The following is a 20,230-nucleotide window of genomic DNA, read 5'->3' as shown; positions in this document are numbered from 1 at the left end:
ACTACCAACACACACCCAAACACACGCTCCCTGAGGTTTATCACTCACTCTTAACCTGAGCTCACTTATTGCTTAAGCTGTGGCTGTTAATGGATTTGTGTGTAAGTGTGTGTGCACATGTGAGATTGTTTGGAAGTTGCATGTTGCCAGACTGTGTATGTTTGTGTGTGTAAAGCTTGTTGCCTTTGAAGCTTGTTGCCTTTGAAGCATGCCAGAGGAGGGGAGCAAAGAGAAAGAAAGAGGGAGACATTTATCATTCGTTCAGTATTCATTCACCCTGTGACCGCACCGTGACATTGTTTTCTTTATTTAGTTCATACGGGCCATCAGATGATATTTATACTCACTACGCCTTTAGTAATGAGTGTCTCCTTCTCGAGGTGGGGCCAGCCCGTTGTTTATGTGTACACACACAAACACATGAAATACTCAGTCAACATTGGGGTCTTGACCACTTTTTGTCAAAGTCAACACACACACACACACACACACCCCTAGAGTGGCAATGATGAAGTATCCTTCCCTCCTATTGTTTGCTGTAGTCAGGCTGATCTGAAAGAACAGAGGCGTGAGTGTGTGTGTGTGTGTTTGTGGTGTAGGTATAACTAATGTTGTGGGGACCTTAATCTGTTTATGCAGTCACATTGTTTTGACTTCCATACGCTTATTCCCATTACCTAATTCATCAAATGTTAAGGTGAAGACATGGTTAAATGTTAGATTTAGATTAAAGTTAGGTTTAGGTTAAGGCTTGATATAAACATATTGTGCATTGTGTTATAATGTGTGTGGAGAAATGCTCAATTGAAATGATAAAAGAAACTAGTCAGGCTGTAAATGATGTACACAGAACAAAAGATGGAGTCTTGGCCTGGGTTTCTGCTTTGTACAATGGATGTCCCAACATCTTATTGCTACATGATTGACTATGGGCTCCGAGATTGAGGTTAAGGTTTGGATTATGGTTGGGCAGGTTATTGTTAAGGCAATTTGTGTGTGTGTGTGTGTGTGTGTGTGTGTCATGTACTGAAATCTTATCCTTGAAATTCCTTTCCTTTCTTTACCTTTAAATCCATACTCCTCTGTTTAACCCGAAGACAGCGGAGCGGTGGTCCTCAAGGCCCACACCTCTCTGCACTTGACAAATTGAGCTAGTTTAGCAGTAGTTTCACTCCTCACTACAGGGCAACACACACATATACACACAAACACACACACACACACACACACACTCACTCTCACATCTACGGAGGCTCCTGGGCTGCGCTGTACAGAAGTGGAATCTGCTTGGCTGCCCATGTGTGTCAGCTGGGCTGTTACATCAAGGGAGAGACCGCAAAAGAGAGAGAGTGTGACAAGTTGAAGCGAGAGTGGGATGAGAGAGGGACAGATGGAGAGAGAGAGAGGGAGAGAAACAAAAGAGAAATGCCAATTGTTTCCAAAGCTCTGAGGAGCGAGTGAGAGGAACAGTGGTGCCAAATCAGATATTGCAAGGGAAGTGAACGTTGTGCAGATGCAAATACAGACTCACAAACATGCACACACGCACACACACATCGCTGATAAAGCTGGAGAGATGAAGATTTGTCCTCAGTTATCCTCATCTCAGAGCTGTCGAGATAAAACTATTATGTTTGGAGTTTGAAAGCAATAGCTCAGGGCCAACGGATATATTTCTGGTGCAGGAATGCATCCTGCGTTCGCATTGGTCTCTCTCCGTTGACCTTGACATCGTCAGGGTGACATGTTAGGGGCATCCCCAAGCATGGAGAAACACTGAGGGGCCACACACACTAAAGACACTGAAAACCTCCATATTACAGGGACGTGCCACCACAGTCCTGCTGCTTTATCACAACAGTACTTCTGCTGGCAGAGTGAAGCCTCTTTGCATTTAACGGAGCATTTTCCCGATGACAGATGTTGTCAAATTAAGACTCTTCTGCTCTGTTAAAATAATACTAATGAGCTATGAGAGCACGGCCACCACTGCAGCAGTGTCACAAATATTACTGCTACTCTATAATTGTTACCAAGAAAAATCCTTGCAAGTAGTCTTCAGAATGACTATTTGACACAGCACTGCCAAATGAAGGTTCACATAGTCGGGTGGATATCTACTTTTTAATTGGCAATCATTTTGTGCTATAGCATCTCCGGAAATTGAATTGTTGAAGTCTAATCCGTAGGCAGGCACTGTAATCCAGAGTGACCAACAACTTGGGGACAGCTTTAAAGCCTCAGTACGGTACGGCCCTGTCGGGCCTGGTATTCAAATGCATCCTAGAAATTTCTCCTGTTACTGGAACTCACTTCTTCGCTCTATATGTAAATAATCACGAGTCAAATAATCACGAGTCATTTGTGTTATCAAATACCACTACAGATGTTTCGGATGTGACCGTGTCGGCACAAATGAACAGAGCCCTGGGGCGCCCCTGTGGGTAGAGGATGGTGTAAGGATGTCCTCCCAGTGAGATGTGTCTTTATTCACCCCAACGTTGTCCCAGGGATTTTTAGTGAGTTGAAAGATTACAACACTGTCATCACCTACGATTCATTCACATTTGTCTACTAAGTATACAACAGTAGAAGTCGTTTGTTACATGACTTGTCATTACTCATCCTATTAGTTTCCTTGAATAGGCCTCCAACAACCCCAAACCTGCCATACTCACATGTCTCATCTTATTTATTTCATATTTGTACAATGAAGCTGAGATGTTGGTTCAAAGAGCAGCCGACCAAGCCATCTGAGCTTTTCACTGCTCATTAACATCTAACTTATAGCCCCAGCACCCAGTCCCCTTTCCAAAGTGAAGGACACAGACTTCACACGTCCCAAACTGCGGAACAGAAAACTGTTACTGAATAAATATGTTTACCACCTAGCACTCTTTCCTTTTTTTATAATTGTCCTCCACATGGAGGTCAAATGTGCTCTGATGTGCAGTGAAACCATGACCATCTTGCTCATGCTCATTTAAGCAGGAAAAAGACTGCCGCTTAGGAGTGTTTTTTAAGGGGTGTATGTATCTGAACCATTCTCAGCAGGGAAATATTACAGAAAACATATATTCTACACACACTGTATGATTTACAATTCAAAGATGTGCACACATACACCCAGTCTGGAACCCGCTCACAATAATCTTCCTTCCTCACCAACATTTCCTAAGGTGATCCAAGATTTTCAAACCAGCAACTGCACCATTACAATCCATTCTGCTGATGTGTGTGGATGTCGTTAGATTCACGGTGGCCTCAACCTGCAGGATGTGCCTCTGGGAAGAGCGCCGACCTGTTGTTTCAGCACACAGGCAGACCTAGTTATGTCAGCAGCATTCTCAGGGGTGGCATGGCACAAAGGGACAGAAGGAGCAGAGGGAGGAGGAAGTTCACAAAAAGTACCTCAACATGTCATTTCATCTCATCCGAAACCGCCACTCAGTGTCAAAGTACATCAGCTCAGTTCAAGATTCTCAATTTTGTATATCACCTGAGTCATCGTCATTATTCTTCCTTGTTTCAGCACAATGACACTTGTGACTGTGAGTGAGACAGCATTGAACGAAGGGCTCCTTAGTGGACCCCCACTGGTAGAGCATTTCTTTTAAAAGGAGTAAAGGCTGCTGCACACTAGAGGATTTTCAACTTGATCCTAAAAACAGACATAATGACAGATTTAACCAATTTGTAATCGTATAATCATCAGAACGCACACATTTGCTGTTTTTAAGATTTTATTTTATAGTAGAGATTCCAGACTCTCGTTATCTCACAGAAACTTACAGGATTCTTTTTCTCCAGTTTTTTATGGGGGTTGGACTAAACAACTTTTTGTATCAGCTCAATATAATGGTGTTTTTCTACAATTTAGATACATTTTTGAAACCCCTCACACCAATACAATTGTGGGAAGGGGCAATTAGGGTCTAAAATGGGCCCGATTATCCTCTAGTGTGCAGCCTTCTTAACTATCAGGCTAAATAATTTAGAATGACGGCCATTTTTTGCAACACAGAGATCGCAGCAGAATAATGCATTGAGAGTTGAGAAGGATGGAAGTGTGGGAGGAAGAGAATAAGGGCGATGAAGTGAACAATAGGGACAGACAAGAAAAAAGAGAAAGCTGAGAGGGGTATGAAAGAGATGAGGGGTAAAGAAGCAAAGACGACAGAGAGGATGAGGAACGAAGCATGCGATCTTTCCAGGGAGTGGTTACAGCTTGTGGTTACGATCAGAGCAGGCATGAGAGGAAAGCTTTGTGTGTGTGTGTACGTGTCTGTGTCTACTGGAAGAAGGTTTGTGAAAGATTAAAGAGGCCTTACGACTGCAAACGCTTGCTCACAACACACATGTAACTGTTTCTGCTTGGCCCAGACCGACACTGGAAAAAAAGTACAGTGTTCTGTCTTACTATCTGACAAGAAGGGTACATATTCCAGCCTGGTAAAGGAAGTTGTGTGGGGGCAGTTGATGTTAATAGTGCTAATAATGCACGCCAGGGGTCGAGAGAAGAAAAAATAACATCAGTATAATGCAAGCTGTTGTCAAGTTATACCGTGGAGAATTTTCAATGTGAGCGCATCTAATTGCTCTTGCAGCTTCAGCCACTCCTGTCACATTTTGGCACGTCCGGGCAGCAGGAAAATGAAAATGGTTCACTGCTGCTCAAAACAACAACTACTGGGGAACTAACATGTCAGCCGCTCCGAAACAGTGAAAACATTTTTCCATCATAACTTGGGTCTGGCTTTTGTAGTTTGATACATTATTAGACATGGATTAGACAATGAGAGCCGAATAAATAAACTAATTTGACAAGGCACCTTATTTACGTTAATGTACTTTCTTTTCTCACGTCACTGTGTGTTTGAGTGTTAACTCCGTCTCACACCCAGACTGAAAGTGTCATTTTTATGTTTTGCTTTTTTTGCAAAGAGTCTGTCGTGATGGGAGAAAACAATTCAGTCACTTTTGGGCCACTTCTAAAATATAGGACAACAATAATGAAAGGTTCTTGCAATGCATCAAGATGAAAACTGAAAGTTGCACAAGAGTGGAAAAGCCAATGTTACTTTTTGAAATTCACACTAAGCTTGGATTTGGCTTTTCTGAAACTCATGTGAGTTGGAAAGCAACCAGAGCTTATCATCTTCATGTGTTGCTGAAGCTAATGCACAAGCAACAAATGCTCCCTTTATTGTATGTGTTCTAGGAAGTGTGTTTGACCTCAAAGCATTCTCATCTGACCACAGTTGATCGACACGTGTGATCACTTGGAAGTTCATCTCAGCAGGGGTCAACTCTAGACGACAGAATTGGCGTAATTCTGATCTCATCACTGGATTGCTGCTGCTATGGAAACTGGTTGTGTGTGGATACTGAGGACAAATACACGTTCAATCAGACTAACATTGTGAGTGTACTGCACTTTTCATTGACCGCACCTTGGCAGTGTTGTTCTCCTTTAGCCAGAGCCAACTATTGTTAGCTGGTAGGAAAACAGCTTTATAGTGGCATGCTGTCACCGACCAGCTGTCTGCCTGTCATTCCTTCTGTGTGTGTTTGTGTGTGTGTGTGTTTGTGTGTGTGTGTGTGTGTGTGTGTGTGTGTGTCACCTGGGGCCAGCCTCCTGTTGTGAGAGCAGTGGTGCGACAAAAGAACGATGATTAATTTCACTCCAAGTAACCTGTCTCGCAGATGTGGGTCGCGTGCGTGTGTGTGTATTTGTTAGAGAGAGAGCTGTAGACTGTGAAGTCAGCAGGTGTGCTGTGATACTTTGGACGCCCTCCACTTAGGGTCACACACACCCACCCTTGCATACACACACACACTGAGACGACTACATTTTAAATCCAACCCCAGGACGATCTAACACACTCTCACACATCATTATCTATTTTTCTTAGCGGCGGTTGTGTTTTTATTTGGTTTGTTTGTGTGGTAGTTAGCAGGATTACAAATAACAAAATACTTGTATGGGACAGGAAATAACCCATTAATTGTTGTGTGGATCAAAATAAACAGGCCAGACTAGCATTTTCTGTCACTTTCTCTGCAGCCTTACCCGTAGTATTCCTTCAATCTATGGCAGTAACAGTGGTGCATGCAGGTGAATGTTGCTTTTACAACAGATTCAGAGTGACAGGTACAGACTCAAGAGTGAAAGCGTGAGAGAGAGTCACATTGCCACATGCCACTTGGGAGTGTGCCCGCAGCTGAAGCTATAAACTATGAGGTCTGACTGTCTGCACACACGCTAACAACTTTATGGAAGATAGTTTTAGGTTAGGGTTAGCCATTTTGTTTGGATGGTTAAGGTTACGGGGCTAAGGGAATGTATTATGTCAATGAGTGTCCTCACTAAGATAGAAGCACAAATGTGTGTGTGTGTGTGCTCGCAGACCCATGAACCTAAAATCAATTTCATTAGGGATCATAAATGCAGTGAGGAGCTGTTAACACACACTCATTCACCAGCACCCCTGCACACACACACTCTTCTGTAGATTTCATTAAGGAAATGCCCTTTCCCTCCCTCTGTTCCCTCCGTCATCAAAGAGCTACTTGAACATTGAGGACACTGGTTCATTACTCGGCCTCACCGGACATCTGTAACATCGGTCTCACTGAGAAATGCTAACAAGGTTAACAAGCTGCTCCAATCTCCCCCTCTTTTATCCTCTCTGCATCCTCCCCTCATCCTCTTTTCTCTCCTCTGCTTTTGTCCAGGCGTGTAATTAACTAGATGTTTAACAGCTGAGGTTGGACAGGGCACTGCTGTTTCTGGACACACACGCACAGACACACACACACACACACACACACACATATGGTAGGTAAAGGACGTCTGTGTCTGTGGGGAGCTGGAAGAACAAGGGGAAGTGAGAGGGAAGAAAGGGGGAGACAGAGAAGATATATTGGGGAATAATATAAAGTGAAGAAGCAAATGGAAGGAAAGAAGGAAATGAATGGAATACAGGTTAGGGAGAACAAAAAGGATTAAGATACAAGTGGATAACTGAGTGAATGAAACAAAAAAAGCAACGCACCATGTGGCAAAGAACGAATCAATACCTGAAGTAAAAGGCATAAGAAAGCGAGTGAGGAGAGAAGAGAAGTCAAACACATCCAATGTAAAAAACAAGGAAGAAGATTGAAAGAAAGTTTAAACAACATGAAAGGTGGTTCAGAGAAAAGAAAAGAAGAAATAATGTAAGCAGGTGAAGTCTTTCCAGTCTACTAGACCCAAAGGTGTGACCAGTGTTTGAACCCTGAATGGTATTAATCACTGCAGCAGCAAAACCTCATTACTCAGCTTTGTTCACTTTCATTTCTTTGTCCACCGCTACACACTCACTATTGCTTGCCCTCACACTCAGCATTCCTATTGGTGTTGAACTGCAAAGCTCACCTTCCTCCAGCTTCATCCGTCTCCATCATCATCATCATCATCATCATCATCAACAACTTTTGACAGTATCTTGGGCCCAGTTCATGCTTGAAGTTCCCTTTGTGCTCCATAATAATAATCCTGTTTTGTTTTTCTAACCTGTAACATAACTTGTAACTTTGAAGAGACAGATATATTTCCCTCTAAAATTGGGAGAACACTGGACATCCATTCATCCAGTGACTAGAACAACAACTCCTAAGCAATGCTGATATAGTTGGTTGTATAATTGTTTACTGCAAAAGTGATTCAGTCAATTTCATGTTCAAAACTTGGTCCTATTTCTCCTTTAGACTGAAATGATCTATCTTTGTTGTTGCCGGTGCTCCAGGTGTAAAGTCTGGTTTATTAGGAAGTTGTATATAGGTATATATTTAATATTTGATTAAATATAAAGCTCTGTGTGCTCCTGGGGTTGGCATTACAATTATATTGTTCTTTACAGGAGAACCTTTCTTGGCCCAACTCTACTTTAAAAAGTGATGATTAAAAACACTTTTAGTCACATTGTGATACAACAGAGAAACTCATAGGGAGAATTTCAGTGTGGATGGATGGAGAATTTGACATTGTCTTCTCATGCATTTCCCATCATCTTCTTCCAGTAGACACACACACGTACACACACACACAAAGCTTTCCTCTCATGCCTGCTCTGATCATCTTCATCGTATTTGAAGGAATGTCAAATGGAAAACGCTCATATCAGCTGTTTTGAAATGTAATGAAACAGTTCTGTATCTTGAGAACCAATTGTCACATTTTAATACTTAATACACTTATAGCTAAGTCTAAATGTTGTGTAGCAAGGTCTGCATTTCTGAGTGCACCTGTTGACTTCAGCATTTGCAAAGGTTACAGTGTCCTCAGTCATTTCAGCGTTGGTTTGGTAATGAGCTTTGTCCCAGGAGGATAGAGGAGACAGTTAGGTCTGGTGGCGGGAGGGAGGCTGAGGAGGTGGCAAACATGATGGTTAAGATGGGAGGGGACTCCAAGGTCAGAGCGTGGGTTACAAACTCATCAGAAGGAGTAACCTTTAACTTTCATCTAAATACTAACTTTCCTCACAGTATCATATCCGTAGAGTTGCGTTAGTCGAAATGGATCACATGAAAGGTTGAAGACATGATATGTGTCTTTTCCGCTCTCCTCAAGAAAGACCTCCCCCCGCTTCCTCTGTATATCATCCTGGAAAAGTTCCCCTGAATATTGATAGAGTACCGCATCACTGCTTTAAACTGACAAATTTGGTCCCTGTTTCATCTCATAGAAATCTTGTGTTTTGAAACTAATTGAGTTATAATTTGAATGCAAGAGCATCGTTGAATGTTTAGCGCACTATCAGAGAGCGGTACTGCTGAGCACGATAACAATATGCATACTACAAAAAGGTAAACTAATGAAGAACAGTCTGTTTTAATGACTCGTCAGCTGTCAGTAACTTCAAAGTGGGAACCTTTATGGGCCTTTTTTCATCTGATAATCATCCTGGGAGCAGTTATGAAAGCATTTTTAATAAGAACCTTTTAAAGCTGGCAGACAGTGCTTTTGGACCGGAGCCTCTTTCATCTTATAGCCGGGGCTCTTTGCTAATAAGTTCCAGAAAGTGAGAAACTGGACAAATGGAAACATAAAAAAAAAAACAGCCCGATGCCCCTGTGTCGCCCCTTTTTTCACTTTTACGGCTTTGAATTTAGTGAGCACAGACTACAAAGAGGGAACATGTGGAATTTATGGAGCTGGTCCCTGCAGGTTATTCCAGCTGGGTAAACAGATGACATTTATCTCACACTCTTGGAATATAACGCTATGCTTAATAATAGCTAAACAAAGTTGTCCACTAGATGTGATTACGCGGTCCGCTTCATTTTAGTGTGAATTCTATGGAAAGCAAATAAAAACAGTTGATTGTTGTCGGGTTAAACAAACTATCTCACCCTTGAGTGCTGCCACTTCCTCATTGAGGACTGTGTTTGGACAGAGTAACTTACAGAGTGCAGAGGTCGCAGAAGTAGAACAGAAACCTGCAGGCGACTGGAACAGCTGAGAATCTATAGTCACCTGCTCCGGTCTGTAGTCCCCCCCTCTGTGCCAGCTGACCTGAAACCCACTCCAACTGCCCTCTGCCCCGAGCTGTAGGGCAAAGTATGCTCCCTGCTCCCTCCTTCACTCATCACAAGTGGTTCGAAGGCCTCGGGCATGTTGCAGTTTTAGAATGTTTTGTAGGTTTTTTTGTTTTGTTTGTGTGTCTTTCAGAGAGCGGTTGAAGTAACAGGAATTACTAAAGGTCACACTCAATTCACCTCTAAAGTTTGTGTGCGTGCCTGTGTGGGTGCAGTGGCACAAGGGTCAGCTAAAACAAATTATCTTTTGACAGTTACAACCTGTGCCCACCCCCTTCACACACACTTTTGTTGTCTAAAAGACACCATGAGATGTGCAACATCAGATTTGCCTTGTATCACATTCCAGCCAAACCTGCTGCTTGTCCTCTATTTCCACAATAAACATATTCACATTGAGCATTTGGTGTAACATCTCTACGTTCCGTACTATGTGTCCTACTTAAGCCCTAAACTTCTGCATTGAAGCTACGCCATAGCTTATGCATACGTCTGTGCCCTATGCAGAGCCATGAGCTGTATCCTGACATGCACCTCCCTAAAGTGTAACTATGCATTGAGACTGTGAGTCTGCTTGATAGCATGACATTTCCGTTAGACTTGCCATCATTTTTTAATTGATTTGAAGAAACAAACACGGACAATGTCTTTCTTTTCTTTATTGCAGTTCTATAACAAAAAGTAATTGCTCTTCCACATCCATCAGCTCCAACTCCAACACTATCTGCTTAATAACACTCGCCATTGTTTTCAAGTTAAGAGAGATGCTAGAGAATGGACCAGAAACTGGAAGACACTCAACTGCTAACAGTTGCAGCTCGACTCACACACACACACACACACACACACACACACACACACACACACACACACACACACACACACGCACACACACACACACACACAGACACGTACAACTATGAATCCTCGGCACTGTGTGTAGGCTACGTGCGTACCTACGGCGTAGCTTCGACGCAGAAGCATGAATTGGGCTTAGTAACGCCTCAGAGCTGATTGTCTGGGCACCTGACTTTTAACCGAATCCACTTCCTTCTCTCTAACAACGTAAGCACACACAGTGATGACAGCCTGTCTGTTAGTGAACCTTATGTTCAGAGAAAGATTATGGAAACTCAGGAAGTGATTTTGCAGATAATGACCTGGACAACTGTTGGGACTATAATGGGGAAAAAAAAGAGAGATGACAGAGCGAGTCTAGACAACAGAAAGTTTTAGAAATCTTAACTGCTGCAGGTGATGGATGAGCAGATGAATTCTGGGAAATTAGAAAGAGAAAGAGGCAGGCTAAAGAAGTATAAGGGAAAGGAATGGATTTAGTTTCTGGTATGATGGGAGTGACCCTCATGACTCTGTAATTTTGTCAGTAGACTCAACACTGGCAAGAACCAAACAAAAGAGCCATGATTTAGTTGTGTACTGCACTTACACCTACTACAGTCCGGCACCTCAACCAAATGGTCTGATTGTGAGTTTCAGCATACATTGAGAAGCTCATGAAAGTTCTGAAAATGTAATCTGCCTCTTCAATAGCTGTTTTTCAGCTGACTGCAACATTTTAAGTCAACTTTTTGAGGTGTTACAGCAAATTAATTGGGAATTGGCTGCTTTTACATAAGATGGATGTGAATACTTAATTATCCTGAAGATGTAGCTGGTGTTCATTGGTATAGATCTCCACAAGATTAGATGGAATGATTCAAGAATTAAAAGGATTCAGCCGGAATTGGTTGTCGCTCTTGATTGTTAGTAGTTTTAAATACAGTGAATAGAATGAAAGCACAGAAAATATTTGACAATACTCTAATTCACAGGTGAGGTGGGCCACTTTAAACCGTCAAAGTGAGGACCTGGGATTGAGATGTAGCTGTAAGGATTGTTAGGAAACATTGGATTTTGCTCTTGGAAATGCAGCTTCTTTAAAAGTTACCTATTTTATCTTCAGGAGTTAGAGAGGTGTAGGCCACTGGACTTGTGTTGCTTGAAGATGTTTCACCTCTAACCCAGAAGGCCTCTTCAAAACTGAGGAACTGTAAGTAGAAGTTGAAGAAGCTTTTCGGATGAGAGGTGAAACATCTTCAAGAAAAACAAGTCCAGTAACCTACTGTACACTGTACGTCTCCTGAAGATAACATGACCATGCTGACTCAGAGTCATCACAGATATATGCCTTTTCTCCTAATTCTACTTTGAAAAAATAAGTACACCTGGGCTTTAATGTCTGGGAACACTTTATTATGTGGTCTTACAAAATTGGACCCAACTGTACATGGGTGCTTTTGCTGTCTTGAGTCCTGAAAGTCAACTGCAAAGTGCAATGTCAGTAGACTCAACACTGGCAAGAGCCAAACAAAAGATACATAATTCTTTGTGTTTGCCAGTTAAGAGTTGACTGAATTGGTGGTCAAATTCAAGACATTTAGTCTATCTCTACCTGTAGGGTAGCTAACACTAGCTGATTGGATGTCCATGCTCTGTTTATAAAATATTTCAATACTGACAGTTCATAGCTGTACAGTAGAATATTTCTAACACATTCTCAAAATATGTTTGATCTTGGAGGTGAATTCAGTTTTTTGTGTGTTGTTATGCAATTGAATGTTTCTTGCGATGAAACTAGTTCCTGTGAGAAACGTGATGAGTGTGTTAACTGGGGAGCACCAAAGGCAGGATTCAAGTGTACGTGATTTTTTTGTTTTGTTGTTTATAGTATTGTTGACTAATAACCATTTTCCTCTGTCCTCTCCCAGATCCTTGTGAACTCCATTACCCAACCTGCCTTGCTGTATGAGAATGTGGTGGTGAGCGATGGAAGCCCCCTTCTTAGAGATCTTCTCTTCGGCCCGGAACACCAGTACTTATACACCCTCACCGACAAACAGGTATGAGAAGCACATTCATAAACACTCAAAAAACAGAGATAGACACCCAGGTGAGGTTAGCAGTGCAGCCCATAATGTATCTTCCAGTCTCAGTTGACGACCATGAGTATAAAATGACTTAAGTTCTTTGGTAATTTATTGCTTTGTGGTTTTTAATGATGGATCTAGTGATAGGTTTTAGTCTGTGGTAAACACACACACACACACACACACACACACACACACACACACCTCAACAAAACACTGCCAGTTGCACCATAAGGAGTTCATGCGAAAGTATATATATATATTCATATATAGAGAGCTATCAGGCTAATTACATACATACAATACCACATATGGTCCACATGCATGTGCAATTTTAACAGTATTACACAACCACACACATATACACACATGCACACACTAGCAGTCTTAAGTGCTAATTAATATCATGAATATTAAGTGTATCAGGCTCCACACCACCCTTCAACCAGGGATAGGCTACAGTATACATAAAACCTCTGCATAATAATTGCTGTGAAAGATTTAGTGTGACGGCTTTAACGCATTGAATCAAGCTCAAGAGAAATAATTAATCAGTTTTGTTTGGGTTTTTGATTGTTTGCTTGTTTGTTATTGGGAAGCACCATGAATTTTACTTAAAGGCATTTAATTAAATCAGCATTTAAACCATTGGCTGGTTTTATTAGCTGTGTTACAACATTCACTTTTATCTAATGTCCTGTGTCGGTGTAAAAGCCAATCTAGAAAAGAGCATTGTTTTTCACACAGTTATGTGACAGTAGTTAATGGCACACACAGTGTACACCCTTTAACATTCTGAAGCAGGTTCAGGGGCTCGACAGCAACTTAAGTGAATCAAAATGCTCAATCCACAAAATATGAGTATTGCTGTCAGAACATTTGTAATTTTGTGATGTCACAACTCAGCCCCGCCCCCTGTACGGCCCAGCCAATCCCACCTCACCAATTGTTTTTTGAAACTTTATTAGTTGCTCAACACAAGTAGTCTCAGTGGCCCTAAATAAGTAAAATGTTATTGATATAGTGACTTTCAAAACTCTGGTTGTAAAGTGCTTTACAAGGATAAAAGGTGAAGATAAAGAAAGCCCATATATTACTCACAATGCTAGTGGCTAATGTAAAAACAATTCCGAAGTAACTAGGCATTAACATCTAATATTGGCTCATTTCAGCACTGATAATTGTTACCATTTGCATTTAGCAGTGATTTTGACCGAGCCACAAGAGTCGGCTGCATCCCATTTTTACCTGTGGCTGGCCTGGCTGTGCATCATTCAGAAGGAGTGGCTCAGACACAAACAGAAAACATCCTGTTCTTGTTATTACTCCAGAGAGAACTGTGAGAGGGAAGTTAAACTATTGTTTTTTTTTGTAAAATAATCCTACATCCGCAGGGTTTAGTAAAGTATATTCAGTAGCCAAGGGCCCCTCCTGAGCACAGTTTGTCTAGAAGCTGCTCCTCAGCCTCCTCCCTTCACCTTCCTTTACCTGCGTGACTCGCTCTCTCCTAACGGTTCATGACCATGATGTGATAACCCTCAGTGAGACTCCCCCGCACGTAGACAGTAACTTCCCTTTTTGAGTGCTGTGTAATTTGCCAGCGATTAGACATAATTGACTTCCATGTGTCTGGATGAGCGTGAAGAGGAAGTGGAGAGTAATTGATACAAATGGACATTGCCTGTGTTGTTGTAAGACTAGGGAAATAAGGCCCCTTTCATCATTGAGCAGTGTAGAAGCTGAAATATACTCTACAGGGAGATACATATATATATATATATATATATATATATATATATATATATATTCAAGTCGAGGCAATCTGCCAACACAAATACACACACACTGATTAAGGAATTGCACACACACTTAAACACAAAATAATGTATTCATAGAAATCAGAATGTAAATGTCAAAATTATTAACATTTTCATGAACAGAATTAGAGTCTCTGGAATATGTATGAGTTCCGATTCAAAGCACAGCATGCACCGGTATAAAGCTGAGTTTCTGGATCATGAGCACAATACAAGATCAGCCATATTACAAAATGTAACAGCAAGATCAGGTCTTAGCCAAACCGAAGAAGGTGAGGGAGTCTGGAAGAGAGAATAGAGATTTGGGAAATCCTCAGCGTCCTATATGTTAACAAAAATAATACTGATGTGTCAACAGAGGTTGTAAGACTGAAGTGATGACATCAATTAAAACACAGTGTGGCTGCGTTGGCCCCATGTCCAATGAGCAGGTGTGTTTTCAGCCAGCAGCGTCAGCCGCTGCTCAGCACAATGCAGAATGCTGAGAAGTAAGGCCATGATGGGAGTATTTGCACATTTCCCCTTTAACTCCTGTCACCTGCATTAAAGATGACTGCTAGCTTCACCTAAAAGTCTGTCTCAATTATTCAAGCCACTGTTTTATTTTTGATGAGCACTGATATGTCCAATACATGTCCGTGCATGTCACTGCAGTGACTCTGACAGGGAGAAGTCAGGTGAAATCCACAATGCTGCTCTGCTCGGAGTTGACTGATGATACGGTTTAGTGGTGTTGTCTTTCTGTTCCCCTCTAAAACTTATCGACATTTTGAGAAATATATATCACTCTCATATGAAATAAGCATTAGCCAGCAGGCGATTAACCTAGTTTAGCATAAAGAATGAAAGCAGGTGGAAACAGCTTGCCGCAACAAATCTGCCTCCCAGCACACTTATTAAGATGTTGTTTTTTTGTCTTAATCCACACAGGAACAGGAAAGTAAACAAAAACAAAAAACGATCGCACTACAGGGAGTTTGTGTGATGGCACAGTTTTAACTTTTAAGTCAATGAAGTTGTTTTGGCAAGAGTCTGTGTTCGCTAAGCCGTTTTCCAACATGAACTCCGGAAAATGTCCAAACAATGAGGAGCAGACTTTTTCTTTGCCTTTCATATATCGACAACGTAGCAGGAGATTTTCTGGGTCACTTAAACTTTTGCCTTCTCCAACACAGGCCCTCTGAAGCTCAGGAGATTATCCAGGGTTCAGTGCATGTCTGATAAGAGTGATAGGTTTATCTAAACTGTTTGTTACCATCAGTTGGTCTACTGATGCTAATCTTATCTAATCTTTTGATCTAGCACTCACCAAAAAACCTTTACAATTTACTATTCTGTAATATTAATTTGATTAGTTATTTTTCGATGGCAATATTAATAGATTCAAGTGGCTGGGTTTATTTAGTGGCTACTGTTGTAGGGGCTTTTCTTTGCCTCAGACCTGCGGTGAAGTCAGTTTTGTCTTTTTCTTTATAATTAAATAAATGTGTATTTTAAGTTTGTGTAATTTTGCTTCTGTAAAATTCAGAATACCAGTATTTCACAGAGTAGATCAGTTAAAGTGGCTGTCTCTCTGGAGAGCTGAGATAATGGCCTTTTACTCAAACGTTGACCGGTCAGAAACAGAATATATGATACAGAGGGGGAGCGGTGGTGAGAGTTGAGGAGGTTGGGTCATGTGATTGGTTTCCAGGATGTGCTCTCCTCCTTTTCCCGACTCTTCCCGCCTCATCTCTTCAGTATTCTTGGGGGTCCTCACTTCTGCATCTCTCAGTTGGAGTGAGTTTGTGGTGTAAGTGCTCTCCCAGTAGCAGCTTCACACAGCATAGTATATAGAGTAAGGATCGTCCATCTGCTGCTGAATGTGAACTTGTGTTCCAGACAGTACAGGACCAGGGGGTGTACAGAGCCTCCCTGCAGCCTGCTGATGAGCAGCTTCTTCCTTGCCAGAGGCTGTCTGTACTTTGGATAATGTATAGTGGTTTAAGGTCGCTGGCCAAGCCCAGGGGTGTATGAGCCTCAGCAATATTGTTCAAGCTAAAAAAGTATGGAAAACAAAACAAAAGTGTTAAACTACAACTTTATTGTTTGGTCTGTGGACAGAATTTGAGTTTTTTTCAAGGATCCACTCTGACCAGAACATACTAGATATTTACTATTCTCCAAAAAGATGTGCAGAGATGTAGCTGCTTCTGCCCAAGAGCACAAATTTGCAATATAGCTGTCAGAATTGTAAGAACATCTTTTCGTGTTCGCTTCCTCCCATCATCGCATTACCAACCACTAAGGTCAACAGGGTCATTTTTCAGAGATTTATGATAAATTCCTAAAAAATATAATTTCCACAATCACAAACTTTGTCATCGGATCATTTTATATTTGTGTAGGTGAGTAGATTTTTTACTTTGAAATCTACTCAACACTGTGCTTCTATAATTAGGTTGAGAAACCAGACAGACTGCTGACTCTGCCAAAGCGTTACACAGGTAACTAGAGGATTTTACCAGTGGACTGCTTGTAGTTCAATGGTTTTCATCCTCAGACATCTAACCAATAGTTCCTGTGTGGTGGATAATCATGATGCTGGACAGTTTAACTAGATTTAGGTAACATTTGCATACAAATAGGAATTGACCCAGTGTTTACTCTGCACACTGACCCAGACGCCAGTGAGACGACTGCATCAATCTAACGTTAGCTCTGGGAGGGGGAGAGGTGAGACGGAGAGAAAATGAAAGAGAGAAGGTGATGGAGATGAGAGGAGGAAGAGGCACTGCCCTCTGTGCCCAGGATAAGATTAGCATCATGTCCCAGCGCTGCTCTGCACAAGCAACATCTTACTGACCTGATCACATTCAAACAATGTAGACAATTACCACACACACACATACAAAGTGGACCTATCACTCCTGTTATGTTTGGATCTCAATGGAGTCTGTGTATGTGTGTATATTCCCCATTACTTGAACAATTTAATCAAACATTGTCAACATTCATATTCTGAGGGTTTGTCATCTTTTGGCCTCTGTATTTCCGGAGTGCAGCGTTTTATCGGATTCTCATTAATTTGGTCAACTGCTCTACACGTCGTCTATACTGTCCACTGGCAATTTGTGTTTTGGGTCCTTTATCGCCTTTAATGCACAGCACAGATTAAGCTTGTGAAAGGGGGATAGAGAGAGAGTGGGCGAAGACATGCATATATGACCATGAGGCGGAATCGAACCTGGGCCACTGCGCGGCGGCGGCTCTACCGGGTGAGCTTTACGCTGCCCATAAGGTTTTAAAGAAATTATCATTTCGTTTTTTGCTTTTTGAATGTCTTGAAATTCACATGCGGAGATCTGGGAAGTTATATCTTTAGATTGAAGACTTTTACTCACTTGGGGCTAACTACATTAGACAAAGACATAAATAAGTACTTAATAAGTCAATATTTGCTTTCATTAACACTGCCCCTATACTTACCTCAAATGAAACAGACCTGGTGAAAAATACAGATTTGTGCATAAACTCTGTAAAAGAAGTGGGTGATGCACTTCACTCCTGTGCTTGTTGCACTAGTTTGCAGATTTGGGGTCTTTCTGGAGTGAGGACCGCAGTACAGCACCACAGAACCTTTCTCCACATGTCCTTTCAAATCGTATTGTATTCATATGAGGAGCGTTTCCAGATGTGAGCTATATCTTTGCCCCGGTTGTCCTCTTCCTCCCCCTGTTCCTGTCTCCTTGTTGAATAATAGAAATGCCAAGTGATGAGAGCTCAAACATCAAAAAGCCCATTTCCCAGCTTGACAGAGCAATTTACCTTTTCCCATATTCAGCCGCACACGCAATTAAAAGCGGTGGATTGGAGTGCAGCGTATAGACTGTATCTGTATCTGTATAGCAGCAGTGGCTCACATGCACACGCATTCGCACCCACGTAGAGGGAAAACATAAAGTCCTCTGATTCACTGCAGGTGGAGTGTTTTCGATTAGCGAGCGATGGCTTTATACATGGCTCTCTTCGTGTCTCCGCTGTACACACACAGAGTCATACTCACACTCTCTTTTTCCACGTTCTCTGGTTCCATGTATCTTTGCCAGCCCCCAGCTTTTGGTCTGTCGCTGTCTGGTCGGTGACATCACATCATTTTTGCGCTCATAAAAACTTACAACGGCACTAGATCAACTTTATCGTTGCTGTTGTTTCCCCCCTTGCACGTTCAAACTGTCCCGATTTAATAAAAAGCAGCAGGCGACAGGAGAGATTTTTCATCCTGTCGTTGCCAGACAGAAATATTTCGTGTTTCCTTTATGTCCCTGTGGCTGACATCACCTAATTGCTTTAAAATAAAGGACTAAGTGGATTACATTTCATAATGTATTGATTTCCTCTGTACTTTTCAAGCAAATTACTCACTTGTCGTATAATCACCAGTCTTTCTTCCAAAGTGCAGCTGAGAGGTGAAGCGCGCTATTTACGTGTTCCCCATTACGATGAGTTATTGTGTAATTCCATCAAATATAATAGAGTCTCAGGATTTTATTTCGGTTTCGTGGTTGTCTTTTTAATTTGTTTTGAGGATTTGTAATCTATTTCTTCTCGTAATCTCCTCGTTGTTCGGTGCAGATCAGAGGCTGAGCCCGGCCTCTGATCTTTTCCCTGCCTTAGCGTCCGCACCAGATTTCCGCCACTGAACTCACCGGCGCAAGGTCAAAGCTCTGTGCTTGTAAAACAGCTTCGTAAGGTGACCCCTGCCTCCGCGGGGCCGCTCAGACAGTGGCATAATGGTCTGATGATGTACCTCCTTGTATTGATTTAGCTACAGTGCAGAAATATACTGCGCTGCTGTACTGCACAGTGGAGAAACCCTACCCCTGGCACTACATCAGACAGGGCTCATGTTCAATTCACTCAGCACTTATTGCACTTGGAGGTCAGGGAGAAACGACTTGCATGCACTTCTTTTTAAAACGGTTTCTTTGGTGTTTGTCCAACTTTGAAGTTGCCTAAAAAAGAGAGATGTTAGTGGAGACAGGAACTGGGAGAATAATGAGGAGAGGATATCGAAGTCTAACGGGAGTGCCCTTGGCCCTGTCACCTAATTGGCGAGTTGAGTTTTGGGGATGGCATGTCTGGGCGGTTATTTAGCGTGGGCAAGCGGAAATCATACTGACAGGATTGTTAAGACTACACTGCTTAGAGAAGGGGTCTTTTCGAGCAGAGGGTGCAATTGATACCATTTCTGATGTGTCTCTGAGCAAGGCATTGAATTCCTTTAGAGCCATTGCTGCTGTCTGAACTTAAAGACTAACTGGACTTTTACTCTTCACAGTAACCCTAACCCTAACTGTCTTGTGTAAAAACACATTATACCTGGCTTTTCAGAGTCAAAATACAGTTTTTTTAAGTTGATAATTATACAGTAGAAGGACATTTTGTAATATGTGTTAATAGCCGTCTGTGGAGCCAAATGGACGTGTTGTGGGGGTTTGGGAGCTGGACATAACTATATTTATATTGTGTTTGTAATCTATTTAACAACTGTAAAGATATGCATTATGTTTTTTATATGTATCCTTGCGGGGTAAAGGTTAATAATTTATAATAGCTTATAAGATATCATGTTTTATTCTCTTGTGTCATTATTATTTTAATCATATGGTTCTGCCTGACATACTTTCTCGGATTTAAAATTGCACAAACGTATTTTTAAAAGGCGTGATACCTTTGTATTTTCGCACACACACACTGACACACACACTGACACACACACACACACACATAGACACACACACACACACACATAGACACACACACACACACACATACACACACACACACACCTTCCCCAGCTGTCAGACTGTCGAGGCAGAGAGATGAGTGATCGGCCGATCACAATGTGATTTGTGAGACGAT

The 20,230-nt window shown here is 41.8% G+C and overlaps 1 protein-coding gene across 1 annotated transcript in view; it reads left to right on the top strand.

Annotated features, from left to right (window-relative positions):
* LOC133956924 (plexin-A1-like) overlaps window positions 1-20,230 on the top strand; it is a 192,594-nt gene that overhangs the window by 106,538 nt on the left and 65,826 nt on the right. The window contains exon 4 of the mRNA XM_062392292.1: window positions 12,351-12,482. Within this exon, the coding sequence (XP_062248276.1) occupies window positions 12,351-12,482 (132 nt within the window). The remainder of the gene's footprint in view (window positions 1-12,350; window positions 12,483-20,230) is intronic.

This window comes from Platichthys flesus, chromosome 7 (assembly GCF_949316205.1).
Source record: "Platichthys flesus chromosome 7, fPlaFle2.1, whole genome shotgun sequence".
NCBI classification, from domain to species: Eukaryota; Metazoa; Chordata; class Actinopteri; order Pleuronectiformes; family Pleuronectidae; genus Platichthys; species Platichthys flesus.
The sequence above is the reverse complement of the archived record's forward strand: the minus strand, read 5'-3'. Positions and strand labels throughout refer to the sequence as shown.